At 38.9% G+C, this 19,048-nt stretch overlaps 1 protein-coding gene across 1 annotated transcript in view; it reads right to left on the bottom strand.

Moving 5' to 3' along the window:
* Nucleotides 1–19,048, bottom strand: part of LOC126298364 (ceramide kinase) — a 257,678-nt gene that overhangs the window by 58,431 nt on the left and 180,199 nt on the right. Inside the window, exons 4-5 of the mRNA XM_049989664.1 lie at nucleotides 14,908–15,091; nucleotides 9,426–9,578 (exon numbers count right to left, since the gene is read on the bottom strand). Coding sequence (XP_049845621.1) covers nucleotides 9,426–9,578; nucleotides 14,908–15,091 — 337 coding nt within the window. The remainder of the gene's footprint in view (nucleotides 1–9,425; nucleotides 9,579–14,907; nucleotides 15,092–19,048) is intronic.

The raw sequence follows: 19,048 nt of genomic DNA, 5'->3' as shown, positions 1-19,048 counted from the left end.
TGTCTCATAAAGTTTTCTTTTTCTTTCTGAAGACACTTTAATAGCTGTAGTAATCCAAGGTTCCTTTGAAAAGTGTGTGGTGCTACATTCAGTAATTTTCTATGGGAAACAATGTTCAAAAAGGGATATAAATTTATTGACAAATATGTTGCATTTATCATTAGCATTTGGCTCATTATACAGGGTGGTCCATTGGTCATGACCGGGCCAAATATCTCACGAAATAAGTGTCAAACAAAAAACCTACAAAGAACAAAACTTGTCTACCTTGAAGGGGGAAACCAGATGGTGCTATGGTTGGCTTGCTAGATGGCGCTGCCATAGGTCAAATGGATATCAACTGCATTTTTTAAAATAGGAACCCCCATTTTTTATTACATATTCATGTAGTACATAAGGAAATATGATTGTTTTAGTTGGACCACTTTTTTTGCTTTGTGACAGATGGTGCTGTAATAGTCACAAACATATAGCTCACAAGTTTAGATGAACAGTTGGTAACAGGTAGGTTTTTTAAATTAAAATACAGAACATAGGTACATTTGAACATTTTATTTCGGTAGTTACAATGTGATACATGTACCTGTTACAGCATGATTACCTGTAAATACCACATTAATGCAACAGATGCTCAAAATGATGTCCGTCACCCTCAATGCATTTGGCAATACGTGTAACGACATTCCTCTCAACAGTGAGTAGTTCGCCTTCCGTAATGTTCGCACACACATTGACAATGTGCTGACGCATGTTGTCAGGTGTTGTCGGTGGATCACGATAGCAAATATCCTTCAACTTTTCCCACAGAAAGAAATCCGGGGACATCAGACCCGGTGGACATGTGGGCTATAGTATGGTGCTTCAATGACCAATCCACCTGTCATGAAATATGCTATTCAATACCGCTTTAACCGCACGCAAGCTATGTGCCGGACATCGATCATGTGGGAAGTACATCACCATTCTGTCATGCAGTGAAACATCTTGTAGTAACATCGGTAGAACATTATGTAGGAAATCAGTATATATTGCACAATTTAGATTGCCATCGATAAAATGGGGGCCAATTATCCTTCCTCCCATAATGCCGCACCATACATTAACCCACCAAGGTCACTGATGTTCCACTCTTCGCAGCCATCGTGGATTTTCTGTTGCCCAATAGTGCATATTATGCTGGTTTACATTACCGCTGTTGGTGAATGATGCTTTGTCGCTAAATAGAACACGTGCAAAAAACGTGTCATTGTCCCGTAATTTCTCTTGTGCCCAGTGGTAGAACTGTACACGACGTTCAAAGTCATCGCCATGCAATTCCTGGTGCATAGATATATGGTACAGGTGCAATTGATGTTGATGTAGCATTCTCAACACAGACATTTCTGAGATTCCCGATTCTCCCGCAATTTGTCTGCTACTGATGTGCGGATTAGCCATGACAGCAACTAAAACAGCTACTTGGGCATCATCATTCTTGCAGGTCGTGGTTGATGTTTCACATGTGGCTGAACACTTCCTGTTTACTTAAATAACATAACTATCCAGCAAATGGTCTGGACACTTGGATGATGTTGTCCAGGATATCAAGCAGCATACATAGCACACACCCGTTGGGCATTTTGATCACAATAGCCATACATCAACATGATATCGACCTTCTCCACAATTGGTAAATGGTCCATTTTAACACGGGTAATCTATCATGAAGCAAATACCGTCTGCACTGGTGAAATGTTATGTGATACCACGTACTTGTTTGTGACTATTACAGTGCCATCTACCACAAAGCGAAAAAAGTGGTCCAACTAAAACATTCATATTTCTTTACGTACTACACAAATATGCAATAAAAAATTGGGGTTCCTATTTAAAAAAACGCAGTTGATATCTGTTTGACCTATGGAAGCGCCATCTAGCGGGCCAACAATAGTGCCATCTACATCTACATCCATACTCTGCAAGCCACCTGACGGTGTGTGGCGGAGGGTACCCTGAGTACCTCTATCGGTTCTCCCTTCTATTCCAGTCTCGTATTGTTCGTGGAAAGAAGGATTGTCGGTATGCTTCTGTGTGGGCTCTAATCTCTCTGATTTTATCCTCATGGTCTCTTCGCGAGATATACGTAGGAGGGAGCAATATACGGCTTGACTCTTCGGTGAAGGTATGTTCTCGAAACTTTAACAAAAGCCTGAACTGAGTTACTGAGCGTCTCTCCTGCAGAGTCTTCCACTGGAGTTTATCTATCATCTCCGTAACGCTTTCGCAATTACTAAATGATCCTGTAACGAAGCGCACTGTTCTCCGTTGGATCTCCTCTATCTCTTCTATCAACCCTATCTGGTACAGATGCCACACTGTTGAGCAGTATTCAAGCAGTGGGCGAACAAGCGTACTGTAACCTACTTCCTTTGTTTTCGGATTGCATTTCCTTAGGATTCTTCCAATGAATCTCAGTCTGGCATCTGCTTTACCAACGATCAACTTTATATGATCATTCCATTTTAAATCACTCCTAATGCGTACTCCCAAATAATTTATGGAATTAACTGCTTCCATCTCGTTTCCCCCTTCAAGCTAGACAAGTTTTTTTCTTTGTAGTTTTTTCGTTTGATGCTTATTTCATGAGATATTTGGCCCGGTCACTATCAATGGACCACCCTGTATACATCTCCCCAATTAATATTTTTTAAGCTTTCTTTGAAGTGCTCTATGGATACCGGGTTGAGCGACCCACAGAAGGTAGTACACGGTGTGCCACAACGTTCAGTCAAAGCCCCCCCCCCCCCCCCCACTCCTCTTCCTCATTTTTGTAAATGATCTAAGTGAAGTTGGTGAGACACTACAATTTGCACATGACACCACTCTTATTGCCAAAGGGGAAAATTCTACCCAAGCAGTCATGAAGTCTGATGTACAGTTCGAAAACGCTAAAAGATGGTTCATCGCCAACAAGATGAAAGTAAACAAAGAAAAAACCCAGCATATAGAATGCAGCCTTGGATAAAACACATACTCTTACCATATAGAATCTGTGAAACTGTTAGGCTTCACCATAGACCACAAACTCTCATGGAATGGGCACACTGTGCATGTATGCAAGAAACTCTCTCGTGTAATATACCTCCTACGAAGATTAAAAAAAGTGATTGCAGACCAGTTTCTGAAAACTGTCTACTATGCTTTGTTCCATAGCCACATTCTGTATGGATTACAGCTATGGGGTCATTCGGCAGGCTGCAAGGATGTGCTGCTACTGCAAAAGAAGGCAATAAGAATTATTACATCGAGCAGCAACCAGGAACACTGCAGACCATTATTCAGAACATTGGTAATAATGACTGTTTATAGCCACTATGTATTATTATGCCTGATCCACATAAGGGAAAACCTAGACATCTACAGCAAGAGGCACAACATCCATAAACATAATACCTGCAGCAAAGAAGACATAAATCTACCAACCTGCCGACTTTCCAAAACAAGAGAGAGTTTTCCAGTGATCGCTGTGAGGATGATCAACAAACTACCTGTTGAAATGCAGACCCTGCCACTGGACAACTTCAAGAAACAAATTGCTGAAGGCTTAAAACAACGCCCACTATACTTGGTCCAAGAATTCTTTGAGTGTGAAGAAAGCAAATGGACACAATGAACATGACATAGTCTGTATACATTACTGGTATTCTGTAATTCATTATATTGTAAATCACTTGATTGTAACTTTGATGCAGTCTATCCAGCCATGACTGGTGAATGATGAAGACCTGGTAATGCAGCAATGTGTGACCTAACATGTACCAAACGAATTCTTCTGGACTCCTATTTTTCACTGCAAACTATTTAAATTTCATACAGTGTGTTACTTAACGTCACATTATCACAACTATGACCACTGGCAAAAATATAAGCTGTTCACCGTGGCTGACAAGATTACAAGATGCAAAAGAATCAAATTATTTTTCTGAATAGTATTTAAAATTGTCTGATAAATATTGCACAGAGCCGGCAAATGTGCACTGCCATTACCAGTGTGGAAAATTGGCCACCTGCCGTGCCTAACAATGTTTCATGCATTCTGGCTATCACAGCCAGGCAGCATGTGTCCACTGCCACCAAGCTGCCACTGTGAGCTGCCCTATTAGACACTGTGACATAATAGGGAAGCTGACTACACACAATCTTGCAGTTGTAGTGTAACACTGACATGGCAAAAATGACCAACTCTCAGAATCAGGTAACCTCCAGCAAAGCTGTGTTTTGTGAGGCAGTGAGGGATGTGAGATGAAAATTAAGTGATGCACTGTACACAGTTGCAAATGTGCTCCAGAACAGAAAGGATGATATCTGGAAACAATTGGATGCTATAGTCCACACTACAGATGCAAAACGTACCTTTTCCCACATGGTATACTGTGAACCATGGGTGCCTTAGATAACAGAACACATAATACTGTCCTCAATGGCAAGTGTTCATCAGATACAAAGGTATCATCATCTTGTTCCCTATTCTGGATGTTAAAGAAAAGTGCAAATATGTTGAGAGGTGGCGGTACCTATCAAAACAAGGAAAAACATCTGGTAAATGTGGACTCCAAAATGCTTACCTTAGGAGTGTTTCACAGTATTGAAGATGAATGAGTTATCATAGCTTCTAATGTATGCTTTTTAGAATCCATGTATATTGGATTTTTTTCTCATTTTGGTCCATACTACCTCATCCCAAACAATAGAAAGCAATGAGCATGCAGCAGAAGAGATGTGCTTCGTAGTATCAAAGATTAGCAAGTGCTCATAACTCTTATGATATGCATTTTAGAGCCCACGTTCATTAGACTTTTTTGCTTTGAATGATTGTGCCTGTCATGTCCCCGAATATTAACCATTCCTCCCTGGACACCCTGTATATGAACAAGATATGGAGTATGTATGTGGATGTAGACATAGATATTTTATATCTCAGATTTCTGACCCTCCCCATTTTCCCACAGCTCCACATGCCATATTTCAGGTATACAATGATCGACTACATGTGGCACATAATGTGCAAGCCTCCTTTAAAGAGTGACTGAAACAATGTTTATGAACTGACGACTTGTGTGTTGACCATGCAGTTCCTCCATTTTCTCACCTTCAAAGATGTACCTGGCACTACAAGCATATGACCGACAGGAAAGAGGGGATATAAAAATGGTGCCTAACAGAAGATAACACTGGGCAACAATAAAAAGGTTTTGGGCTTAAAAATAGTAAATTTACATGTATTTCCATCTGCTGAATTCAAAAATCACCATGAAAGTGACAGATTAGCTCTTTTTTTGAAGATAAAGTGGCATTTCATTTTTTAGAGTGAAGATTTTAAATTTGGTTGTTTTTCTTTTTTTTTTTTGAGTTGGCACACCTGTCAAATAACAAAACACAAATGATCTTTAGCTGTTTGTACGTCACAAACATAGATAGTGTTGCTGTGGCTGTGAATTACATGTAATTTCTACTAAAATTAATGCAAAATTTCTGGTTCACGAGTGCTTTTTTAGTGTAAAATTTGTAAGAATGCCATGAAAATGTGTAAATATGGTGAATAACTTTTGTTATATTTGTGGTGAAATAACATTTTCCTCGCAGAAACGCAATCTGGCACCTCTTGTAAAGACTGCCTATCAGTATTATTTCGGTATGAAAGTAGGGGACCAGGATAAGTCTTGGGCTACACATTTATGTTGCAACGCTTGTTCAGTTACACTGCGAGATTGGCTGAAAAAGAAAAAATAATCTATGGCTTTTGCTGTGCCTATGATTTGGTGGGAGCCTACAAACCATACAGGTGACTGCTATTTCTGCCCGACTCCACCTATAAAGGTAGGATTGTCTATGAAGAAAAGAAGAACAGTTCAGTACCCGAATCTTCCATATGCTATTCAACCCATTCCACATTTGGATAGTTTACCAGTTCCTACTCCATGCGAAAATTGTGTGTTTGAAGTAGAAAATGAAGACAGCATGGAACAAGAAGAACCAAACAAGCCTTCCACATCCCATGACCATGATTTTGAGGGAAATGATGATAAACCACACAGACTGAGTCAAGCGGATTTGAGTGATCTCATTAGAGACCTTGGCCTGTCAAAGGTGAATTCAGAAATTCTTGGGTTTCGACTACAGCAATGGAATCTTCTCCAAAGTGGTGTGAGAATCTCTCAGTACAGAAAACGTCACATGGAACTGCTTCCCTTTTTTGAGAAGAAAAATAATCTTGTTGTTTGCTGTGACATTAATGGCTTGATGAAATCTTTGAATCTGAACCATGATCCAACTGAATGGAGGCTATTCATAGACTCCTCCAAGCTTAGTTTGAAAGCTGTGTTACTTAACAACTGGAACCTTCTCTCATCTATTTCTGTCGGTCATGCTGTTCACATGAAGAAGACATATGCAAATATGACAGCTGAAGACATATGCAAATATGACAGCTCTCTTGGACTCAATTAAATATCATGAACACAAATGGAAAATCTGTGGTGATCTAAAAGTCATTGCCATACTTTTAGGAATGCAACTGAGTTACACAAAGAATTGCTGCTTCTTATGTATGTGGGACAGTAGAGATAGGAAATTGCATTATATTAAAGGAGGTTGGCCTGCAGGAAATCTTCACCCTAGAGGGAAAAATGTCATTGCCAAACCTCTTGTGGACTCAAAAGACGTTCTTCTACCACCCCAGCATATCAAGCTGGGTTTGAGGAAAAACTTTGTCAAAGCTATGAACCGAGAAGGATGGGCCTTTAAGTACATAAGAGAGAAATTTCCGAAATTAAGTGATGCAAAAGTTAAGGAATGCATTTTTGTCGGACCACAAATAAAAGAACTTGTAAAGGATCTTGCATTTGACCAAGTTTTGGAGGGGAAAGAAAAGGAAGCTTTGGAAGCCTCCAAGGTTGTTGTTCATGGATTTTTAGGCAACATAAGAGATGAAAACTACAAGCATTTGGTGACAGTGCTTCTGCAAAAATACCATAACCTTGGATGCAACATGTCCCTTAAGATCCATTTTGTCCACTCCCACCTAGACTTCTTCCCTCCTAGTTGTAGAGCTGTTAGTGATGGACATGGTGAGAGATTCCATCAGGACATTTCTGTTATGGAACAAAGATATCAGGGCGGATTACTGTTGGTCTTTGTGTAGGGATTCTGCGGAACTCCATTACAAGAGGCAAGCTAAAAGACGACGAAGTCAATAGGCCACCACATGATTCTCTTCAGACACGACCATCTGCGAAGTATTTTTCCAGCAATTTAGAACTCCTAGCATGTAATTACCAGTAAAAAAAAAAAAACAAATGCACTTTCATTGTTATTACATGTATGTAATTAAAATGTATCCTTTTCTCTCAATCCGTTAATATGTAATACTTCCACCTTGTGTATATCATAGAAACTAGAGCTAATAAAAAATTTTCATTGTCATATTTGTTTTTCTCAACCCAAAATTAGTAGGAATTGCCTCATGAACTGCTCGAAACATTCAAAAATTATTTTTTTGTTGCCCAGTGTAATCAGTCAACAGGACTGCCCAAGGAAGCAACAAATCATCATGCTGCAATACTGCACCATATGAATGAATACCTGAGAAGTGTTTAAAATTATCAGATGCCAGTAAAGTCTAAAATCAGACAAATGTTTCATGTAGCTCATAAACATGTTTGGGATTGGTTAGTCAGTAGCTTGTTTGTCACATTTCATCAACCACGCAGCCAACGTTTTATGGAAGCAGATAGAAACTGTGTGGAGGGGAATTCCTAAACAACATATCCATGCCCTTTTCGATTCTATGCTACAACATTTATAAGCTCTGACTGTAGCATGTGGGAGCAACACACCATGCTGATTTCTCAGAGTTTAAAAAAAAACTAAACTCTGCCTGAACAGGCCATGAAGCCCTAAAGGTACCCACAGGTGCCATGCATCCTCAGTCCATAGGCATCACTGGATGTGGACAAGGAGGGGGCATGTGGTCAGTACACCACTTTTCCAGCCGTATGTAAGTTTACAAGACCAGAGCCATACTTCTCAAACAAGTAGCTCCACAGTTTGTCTCACAAGGGCTGAGTGCACCCATTCATGTGTTAGCCCAGCCTGACTGCACGGAACTTTGGTGATCTGACAGGAACTGGTATTACCCTTGCAGCAAGGCTGTAGTTGTGAAAGTTAAAGACCAAAAATATTTAAGTAATAATAAGTATCTGTCTACTGTCATGTACGTTAATTGCAGTGTGAAGTTGATTTTGACCACATGAATCCTTCTTGGTATACCGATTCTCAAAGTTATTACCCTTAACATAGACAAATGTAATGTATTGCGAATGCATAGAAAGAAGGATCCTTTACTGTATGATTATATGATAGCGGAACAAACACTGGTAGCAGTTACTTTTGTAAAATATCTGGGAGTATGCGTATGGAACAATTTGAAGTGGAATGATCATATGAAATTAATTGTTGGTAAGGCGAGTACCAGGTTGAGATTCATTGGGAGAGTCCTTAGAAAATGTAGTCCATCAACAAAGCAGGTGGCTGGTTCGACCTATACTTGAGTATTGTTCATCAGTGTGGGATCCGTACCAGGTCGGGTTGACAGAGGAGATAGAGAAGATCAAAAGAAGAGCGGCGCGTTTTGTCACAGGGTTATTTGGTACGCGTGATAGCGTTACGGAGCTGCTTAGCAAACTCAAGTGGCAGACTCTGCAAGAGAGGCACTCTGCATCACGGTGTAGCTTGCTGTCCAAGTTTTGAGAGTGTGCGTTTCTGGATGAGGTGCAAAATATATTGCTTCCCCCTACTTATACCTCCCGAGGAGATCACGAATGTAAAATTAGAGAGATTCGAGTGCGCACGGAGGCTTTCTGGCAGTCGTTCTTCCCGCGAACCATATGCAATTGGAACAGGAAAGGGAGGCAATGACAGTGATATGTAAAGTGCTCTCCACCACACACTGTTCGGTGGCTTGCGGAGTATAAATGTAGATGTAGATAAAAATGAGTACAGTCAACCAATAATCTGCTGAATAGTGATAGGTGGCACATATATCATATAATCACGTTAAGTTTTTCACTTTCACTCAATTTTTAGAAATAGTATAGGTGTGAATATACAAATCTATGGGCCACAATGGCAATGACTGCATAATAAGACAATGCCACACATCTGAATTTGAATAACAAAGAACTAAACACACGTACTGTCCATGCCACTTTTCTGGAAGTTCTCACATAGGCACAGTGTTTTTAAATATGTTACAAATGTATGTACATGTCTTGGAATACACAATTTTCTTCTTACTGAAATGGATCATGCAGTGCAAGCTATAACGTCTGTCCAATTACAGTTAAATAAATATTCTAAATGTACAATTTTATATTGCTATGACCTACCTGAATAGTCATACCGCTTGGGCCCCATCCAACGAAATTTTTCACTATCCCTTAGGACATCTCCCAAATAACCATATGAAATAACACTTGAATAGTACTTTAGGAGGCTTCCATTGCTATGAACACTGCATAGATCCAGCCCACGAGTGTCTCCTGTATTTAAAGTAACACTGTGTCATTAAAATGGAAACAATATGTCTGTTTTCACTTTACTTATTACCTCATTTTTATTTTGACACTGAATACAAAATAAAAGAACATATGACACTTAGCTTCTCTTCACGTAATGATTCTGTGTCTCAAAAGTATAAATGTATATTGACACTGCTAGACATGTGATGCTTTCACACAAATAGTATTTTATTACAACTAGTCACTAACAACTTTTAGGTTTTACACTGACAAGCAACAATAATCATAAGAAATTAAACAAGCTTGTAAAAACTTGTGAAATGAAATGTGTGTTTGGCATAATTGGCTTGGAGTCCCATCTGTGATGTTTGGCTGCCTGGTGCAAGTCGTCTTATTTGACACCATTATTATTTTTATATAGGTTTGTGTTCTAATTATGTTACTGCCTAAAGTTTAACAATAATAAACAACCGAATTTCACACATCACTTATTTATAATGGTAACTATGTAAACATGTAATATCGCTGACCCACTGTCATCCAACCTGTCAGAAAAATAGCATATATTGAAAACAAGTGATATCCAACATACAACTCCAGTGTACACCTGGGAGAAAGTAATAATTCTAAAGCAGACAGGACATGATAACAACAATGTTATAAGTAAGATAAAACAACTAATGATATATTATAGCTTTTCAAATCATAGTTAGAAGACCATTATACTAAGACCATCTTATTTATGTATTCACAGAGCACCTGTCGATGGCAATTTGCCAAAATGGGCTCATCATGAAATACATAAAATATAAACAATTTGCATAGCAGCGTAGCTGGATTTATTCATAACAATCAGTGTGAAGATGATCTGTGGTAATGTCTTTGGTGTACATCTTGCACACACACAATGTTTTGGTTTATTATTACGCATAGGACAATGTAATGACTTGTCAATTGTTATTTGGGACTCACACATATACAGGATACTGAATTTGTGCTGTATGGTTTGTTTGGCAACAGCTGTATGAACAGTTATATCCTTTAATGTGATTTACACACGACTGGTGGGTTTGGCGTAATAGATTAGCTTGTGCAGATTCTGTACTCATTTTCATACTTGTATTTGCAAAAAGCCTCAACTTTTTCTCTCTCTCTGTTTAACATTTGCGACTTCATATTTAATCTGTTGATAACATATGAATATGAATAAACATATGAATAAACAAATATACATGTAAGAACTAGGTTTTTGGTATTTCGAGTTTTTATTTCTCTTTTAGTATATTCATTGTTCTCTAAGCATGATGGTTGTTAGTCTGGGTGTAGGTATTTCTCCTTGTTCACATTCTCATATTTGTCCACCGTAATGTTAGTAGACACACTATAAAATTATCATTAGATTGAAATTGAGCAATAATGATGAACAAAGCATCTTATTCACATAATATACTGCCTCAGAAGAACTACAATTTCCTTTAATCAGAACATAAACTTTAGAATAATTTTGCAACTGGAAAATATTTTGAGTCCAGTGAACAGATTATGGCATGTTAGCTGTTGATAGATATTTTACAGAGCTTCCAGAATCACATTTCCGGGAGTCAATCTACTTACTAAAAAATTGATGGACAAAAATGTAGTGATCTAAAAATAGGATTTTGCTGAAAAATAAGTATATTCCAACCTAAAGTCAAAGTTACTGACCGTCAGAGACAAGTTTTCACCTTGTCCTTGTATTAACTATTTTGAGCGACACATTACACAGGATGATACATATATGGAGCTATTAATCCTATATACATGGTGGTCCATTAATAGTGACCAAGCCAAATATCTCACAAAATTAGCATCAAACAAAAAAATAAGAACAAATATCTTCCAGCATGAGAGGGGAAAACATATGGTGTTATGCACGGCCTACTAGATGGCACTGTCATAGGTCAAATTGACAGAAACTGCATTTTTTTTAAATAGCTGCCCCCATTTTTTATTACACATTCGTATAGTACATAAATAAATAGGAATGTTTGATTTGGAACATTTGTTTCGCTTTGTGATGGATGGTGCTGCAATATTCTCACAAATGTAGCAACTCACCCAATAGCATTGTGTGCAATTCATTACTTAAATTAGGCACGATAATACACTTGTCCATCCTCTCCCCCCGGGCTCCCCCCTGTTCTCCCTTCCCCCTATCTCCCCTGCCCATGGCATCGTTTCTCCCTCTCCCTCTCCCTCTCCCTCTTCCAACCCCCCCCCCCCCCCCCTCCTCCTCTCTTGACAGGTCCCCGGACTCGTACACGTTTAGTGAACATTCGCGCGCCGGAGATCGATGCCTTGTGTTTCTGTGTGTGCCGTTGTTTCGTGCTTAAGTGGTTCAGTGTAATTCGTTTTGTGCACCTACGTTCACGTGTGACAATTTTCGTATATGTCTGTGTCCAAGTGTCTGAACAACTTTTATCTTGGACTCTACGCCCGTGAACGGCTCCATGTATTTTAAAAAGTGTTTGTCTCCGTTTACATGTCCACCGTATTTTTTTCTCTCAGATTGTCTTCATTTGTATCTTGTATGTGTCTCTGTGGCCGAAGAGCGACGTAGTATGCTGCTGCTGGCCTGCCTGTAAACAGGTTTGAAAATAACAATAAAGAGAAAAAAAACACTTGTCCAGTCATAATAATTACGCGGAAGACATAATCTTGTTAAAATAGAATATTTAACAGTTGCAGAAAAGGTAGATTTGGTGTTTATTTATGGCTGTTGTGATCAAAATGCCAAATATGCTTGTGCTATGTATGTTGATCATTATCCTGACAGGCAGCAACCAAGTATCCGGACCTTTCGTTGGATAGTTAATGTATTTAAAGAAACTGGAACTGTTCAGACAAAGAAGAAGATGCAACCAAGAACTGCAACAAATGAAGATGTCCAAATAGATATTTTAGCTGCAGTTGAGACTAATACGCACATCATCAGCAGACAAATTGAGCAGGAATCAGGAATTTCAAAAACGTTGGTTTTGAGAATTCTACAGCATTCCAGGAATTGCATGGTGATAATTCTGAACATTGTGTAAATTCTTGCCACTTGGCACAAAATAAATTACGAAATGATAACAGGCGTATTTCAAGAGGGACAAAGCATCATTCACAAACAGAGGTAATGTAAACTGGCATTGTTGTTGTTGTTGTTGTCTTCAGTCCTGAGACTGGTTTGATGCAGCTCTCCATGCTACTCTATCCTGTGCAAGCTTCTTCATCTCCCAGTACATACTGCAACCTACATCCTTCTGAATCTGCTTAGTGTATTCATCTCTTCGTCTCCCTCTATGATTTTTACCCTCCACGCTGCCCTCCAATGCTAAATTTGTGATCCCTTGATGCCTCAGAACATGTCCTACCAACCGGTTCCTTCTTCTTGTCAAGTTGTGCCACAAACTCCTCTTCTCCCCAATTCTATTCAATACCTCCTCATTAGTTATGTGACCTACCCATAATATGCACCATTCAGCAACGGAAAATCCACGATGGCTGCAACAAGTGGAACTTCAGCGACCCTGGCAGGTTAATGTATGGTGTGGAATTATGGGAGGACATCTAACTGGCCCTTATTTTATCGACGGCAATTTAAATGGTGCAATGTATGCCGATTTCTTACATAATGTTTTACCGATTCTACTACAAGATGTTTCACTTCATGAGAGAATGGTGATGTACCTTCAACATAAAGGATGTCTGGCACATAGCACATGTGCAATTGAAGCAGTATTAAATATAATTTTTAATGACAGGTGGATTGGTCATAGAAGCACCATACTGTGGCCTGCATGTTCACCGGACCTTACATCTCCAGACCTCTTTCTGTGGGGAAAATTGAAAGATATTTGTTATTGTGATCCACCAACAACACCTGAAAACATGCGTCAGCACATTCTCAATGTATGTGCAACAAATACAGAAGGCGATCTACTCACTGTCGAGAGAAATTTCGTTATGTGTATTGCCAAATGCACTGAAGTTGAGGGGCATCATTTTGAGCATTTATTATATTAATGAGGTTATTACGGTTGCTCACGCAGTAACAGTATGCATTCCCACAATTTACGATAAGGTCGCAAAAGTAAATGTGTCACACTGGAACAACAGAAATAAAGTCCAAACATAAATACTTTTTGTGTTTTAATTTTAAAAAAAAACACAGTTACCTAAATGGGTGGGGCATATTATAAGTGTTGGAATATTACAGCGCCAACCATCACAAAGTGAAACAAATGTTTCAAATCACACATTCATATTTATTTATGTACTATACAAATATGTAATAAAAATGGGGTATCTATTTTTTAAAAAATGCAGTTTCTATCAATTTGTCCTATGGCAGTGCCATCTAGTGGGCCATCCATAGTGCCATCTGTTTTCCCCCATCACACTCGAACAGGTCTGTTCTTTTTATTTTTTCATTTGATGCTAATTTCGTGAGATATTTGGCCCGGTCACTTTCAATGTATACAGGATGTCCCAATTAAGTATGGATTCTGCAATAACCACATAAATTTTGATGCAAATAAGAAAACAGTTCACCCAGAGGTTGCTTGGTTCCAGAAGCCCTCCCTCCCCCTACACCCCCCCCCCTCTCCTCTCTCTCTCTCTCTCTCTCTCTCTCTCTCTCTCTCTCTCTCTCTTTCTTTCTCTCTCTCAAGTGGTGTAAACATCACGTAATTTCTGTGCGGAGTTCTGTAAAGTTCTGGGTAGGACAACATTCAAGCAACCACAACAGCAGCACAAAAATTCCCATATTCAACTTATTTTTAGTCTGTAAAACACAGAATTTGACTTATATAGCACTCCTATTTTGGGGAAAAAAACATAACATAGTTCAAATTCTTGATATTCTTGATATTCACTTCAAAAAAATACTATTGACCATTTTAGTTTCCTGAATACCTCGTTCAAGTTCCTTTTTGGTACCATACGCAGACAGGGCTTTTGGAACCAAACAATCATTATCTGCACTGTTTTTAAAATTGACATAGTTCTATCATAATTCAAAATTAGGTGGGACGATATGTGGATACATCCAGCCAGCTCTTTCCTGGTGTAAGTCTGCTTCTTCAACACCACAGGTTTTATTGAACATCAACTATGTGATGTGATGCCAGCAGATGTACTAGTCTGCATCACATTTAATGACCTCACCAGTCATATGCATAATCATATTGATTGACACATCAATACATCCAGCAGGATTACAAGACTCCTGCCACTCTATGTCAAAATGATCAGTTCTTATATAATCAATGGAAATATCTAAAATGGAAACACAAAAGAACATTTTTATATACAGGTTACCCACCAAGCAGAATGTGTATTACAGCAGTCTGCACGTCAGTGGTTCCATGGAGGCAATAAGCCATTGTATTGGTAGATCCACCAGGCACAACACCCACTCTAAGAGGTGGAGGTGGTAGCCGAGCTTCAGGGTCATTGTGATCGATACCGGCATCCCTCGCTGCCCGTAATACTAAGCCATTGAATACCTGTAATCAACAAATATTCATGTAAATGGCAGCATAATTTCAAAGTTCTCAGTTTGATTGTCCTTATTTCACAGAGAAGAATGTAGCTGGGGGATGAAAGAGAAGTTTAGTGAGAAGCTGAAACTGTCAGCTCATAAAAAATGGATGTGTTAATATATTTTAATATGACACACAAGTAATACATTTCAGAGTGAGGAAGATAGGATTATCACATAGATGGGGGTACAGAGAAATTGCAGCAGACTTAAAAGTGAGAAAAGCTAACAGACAGAAGTGTTCGTATAAATGTAGTGCAACCATTAGGTAATATAATTATGGGCTTGGTATAGATGCTTGATTGAAGGAGTATAGGTGCAGATTACTGATCACAAGCACACTCAAACCCAGACCTAGGTGTAGGCAAGTGACAAAAGATGTAGAGGTGTTGTGCAAGAATTTTTGATAAGAGGACCATAGTGAGCATACCTGGAGACTGTTTCATAGGAATGGATGATATGATATCACTGGTGACCCAGTACAGATTCTCAGGCTTGTAACACCAACATGCACTCTTGTGTTTTAGCAGCATAACTATCCGTGTTTCAGCAGTGCTGTATAATGAGTTAGTAATCAGCTGGAAATAGTTGTGATCATGCTGGACACTGCACACATTGAGTTTCTACCCTTTCCAAATATGAGCAGGTTTGGATTTTCCTAAGTATAACCTTCATATAAATAGAACTGGAAAGGGGAGGATGGATAACTGTAATGAGTAGAGCTACTGGTTTACACAATATGATTCCAAAAGTGATGCTTAGTAGAGATAGGTCATGCTTGTGGCAAATTTAGCTAATAGGTATCCCAGAACTAAAAAAAAAAAAAAAAAAAAAAAAAAAAAAAAAAAAAAAAAAAAAAAAATGACAATTCAGTGACTGCTGAGAAAACAGACTACAGAATACTGTTCTTCACCAAAATGTAAGATAACTCTACAGAAATCTTAATGAATTGGAAATATCCTTGCTCAGATACAGAGTGCTTTTCTGAACATGACATCCAGACTGAAGAGATAGTGAGACATCCTGTATAGCGGCATAGATCAACTAATTTACTTCTCAAACAGACATGGACACTCATACCAGACATACTAATTCGAGACAGGTTAATGTTCTGAAAGTAGGTAGTAAACATGAATCAGAATAACGAGCAGTAATGTTTGAATTTTCTGACAAAAAATTTGCAAGTGAGAAGTCACTTCCACATCGTGCTGTCCAGGCAGGTGCTGTGGATGCTGGTCCTACACTCCCGTGTGTTTGTTTGATTGAGTTTGAGACTCATTGGCCTAATCACCACACATTCATGTTCCCATAATTATTTGGTGGCACCTGAACACGAAGCTCTATGTCTTGAAACTGGTCGAGAAATAAATTACGAAATTATTGGCAACTGAAGTGGATTTTTATTCTATAAATATGGATGATTCTGTATGGATAGCAATGCAGAATGTTTCATAGGATTTTGGCACGATGCTCACAGCCATTTCCAACATTTTGGTAGTTCCCCATGCACTGTGTGTTTGAACACCAAGCTCGACCCCTCCAGCAGAGCTTTGGCCACATCTTCAACAAATAGTGGATCAACTTCTTTCCTTCCTCTGCCACACTGCAAGTCAAAATAACCTGTCTTTTTGAATTTTGTAATCATTTTCTCCAGACCCGTAGCAGACATTGCACCAATGTCTTTCTTCATGTGCTTCAGTGTCCAGAACTTCTGCAGAGTTACTGGTGCACATTCACCATTCTTGTGAAATAGTTTTACCAGCAGTGTGTGATCCTTGATGGAGACAGTCATTGCTGGGCCTCTCAGATGCAAACTAAGGAAAAGCCGTGCACCATGCATCTATTGGTGTGCCCCCCCCCCCCCCCTCCCCTCTCCCCGCATCAATATGCTGTTCAAATTTGACACCATTCTGAGCAGTGGGCAGTGGTTTTCTTTCTACAGCGTTTTGCATTTTGAAACTGGAACTTTAATTATGGACACTCAGTACATTGGTAACAGATGTGCACAGTGTTGCACAACTTTTTAACGAGCATTATTTCATAACTGTTACTGAAAAGATGTGGTTGTCAGGTTCAGTAGATGCTGCATGGTGTACCTCAGACCAGTCATTCCACATAGGTAACTTCACTAATATGAATATGATCCTCATTACCCAGTAGGGTTAATTTCCATCATAAAATCTTTGAAACCAAAAAAATTCTACTGGTTGTGATAACATATCAACCCAGTTAATTAAAAGGTGTGCCTCTGAGTTTAGTAATATACAACGCCATCTGTAGGGGGGGGGGGGGGGCATTTTCTCAATGGTTGAAATATGCTGAAGTTAAGCTATTGTTTAAGAAAGGAGATAAAGAAATGCTGCCAAATTTCTGTCCAATATGCTAAAGCAAAGCCTTCATTTAAGAAATGAGATAAAGAAATACTGCCAAATTTCCATCCAATTTCACATTTGCCAGCATTCTCAAAAGTTTTAGAGAAGGTAATATACAATCAGCTACTTAACCATCTGGCAGCAAATAATATATTATCAAAGTTGCAGTTCAGATTTCTAAAGGGTTCTGATTATGAGGAAGCAATCTACATACACAGTAAAAATGTACTTAATTCATTAGTCAAAAAATTACAGGCTACTGGTATATTTTGTGATCTGTCAAAGGCATTTGACTGCATAAATCACAATATCCTTTTAAGTAAATTAAAATATTACAGTGTAACACGAATTACTGTAATGGTTCAATCCTATATCAGTGACAGGAAACAAAAGGCGTCATTAGTAAAGAGGTATGTTTTAAGCTATAAGGCATCATCAAACTTTGAACTAATTACATGCGGTCTCCCACAAGGTTCCATCTTACAGCCCTTACTTTTTCTTGTGTATATCAATGACAGAAGAAATATTGAATTTAATTGATGAAAGGAGAAAATATAAAAATGCAGTAAAAGAAGCAGGCAAAAAGGAATACAAACGTCTCAAAAATGAGATCGAAAGGAAGTGCAAAATGGCTAAACAGGGATGGCTAGAGGACAAATGTAAGGATGTAGAAGCTTATCTCACTAGGGATAAGATAGATACTGCCTACAGGAAAATTAAAGAGACCTTTGGAGAGAAGAGAACCACGTGTATGAATATCAAGAGCTCAGATGGCAGCCCAGTTCTAAGCAAAGAAGGGAAGGCAGAAAGGTGGAAGGAGTATATAGAAGGTTTATACAAGGGCGATGTACTTGAGGACAATATTATGGAGATAGAAGAGGATGTAGATGAAGACGAAATGGGAGATACGATACTGCGTGAAGAGTTTGACAGAGCACTGAAAGACCTGAGTCGAAACAAGGCCCCCGGAGTAGACGACATTCCATTAGAACTACTGACGGCCTTGGGAGAGCCAGTCATGACAAAACTCTACCAGCTGGTGAGCAAGATGTATGAGACAGGCGAAATACCCTCAGACTTCAAGAAGAATATAATAATTCCAATCCCAAAGAAAGCAGGTGCTGACAGATGTGAAAATTATCGAACTATCAGTTTAATAAGCCACGGCTGCAAAATACTAACGCGAATTCTTTACAGACGAATGGAAAAACTGGTAGATGCAGACCTCGGGGAGGATCAGTTTGGATTCCGTCGAAATGTTGGAACACGTGAGGCAATACTGACCTTACGACTTATCTTAGAAGAAAGATTAAGAAAAGGCAAACCTACGTTTCTAGCATTTGTAGACTTAGAGAAAGCTTTTGACAATGTTGACTGGAATACTCTTTTTCAAATTCTAAAGGTGGCAGGGGTAAAATACAGGGAGCGAAAGGCTATTTACAATTTGTACAGAAACCAGATGGCAGTAATAAGAGTCGAGGGGCATGAAAGGGAAGCAGTGGTTGGGAAAGGAGTGAGACAGGGTTTTAGCCTCTCCCCGATGTTATTCA

The sequence above is a fragment of the Schistocerca gregaria genome, chromosome X, assembly GCF_023897955.1.
Source record: "Schistocerca gregaria isolate iqSchGreg1 chromosome X, iqSchGreg1.2, whole genome shotgun sequence".
Taxonomy (NCBI): Eukaryota; Metazoa; Arthropoda; class Insecta; order Orthoptera; family Acrididae; genus Schistocerca; species Schistocerca gregaria.
The sequence above is the reverse complement of the archived record's forward strand: the minus strand, read 5'-3'. Positions and strand labels throughout refer to the sequence as shown.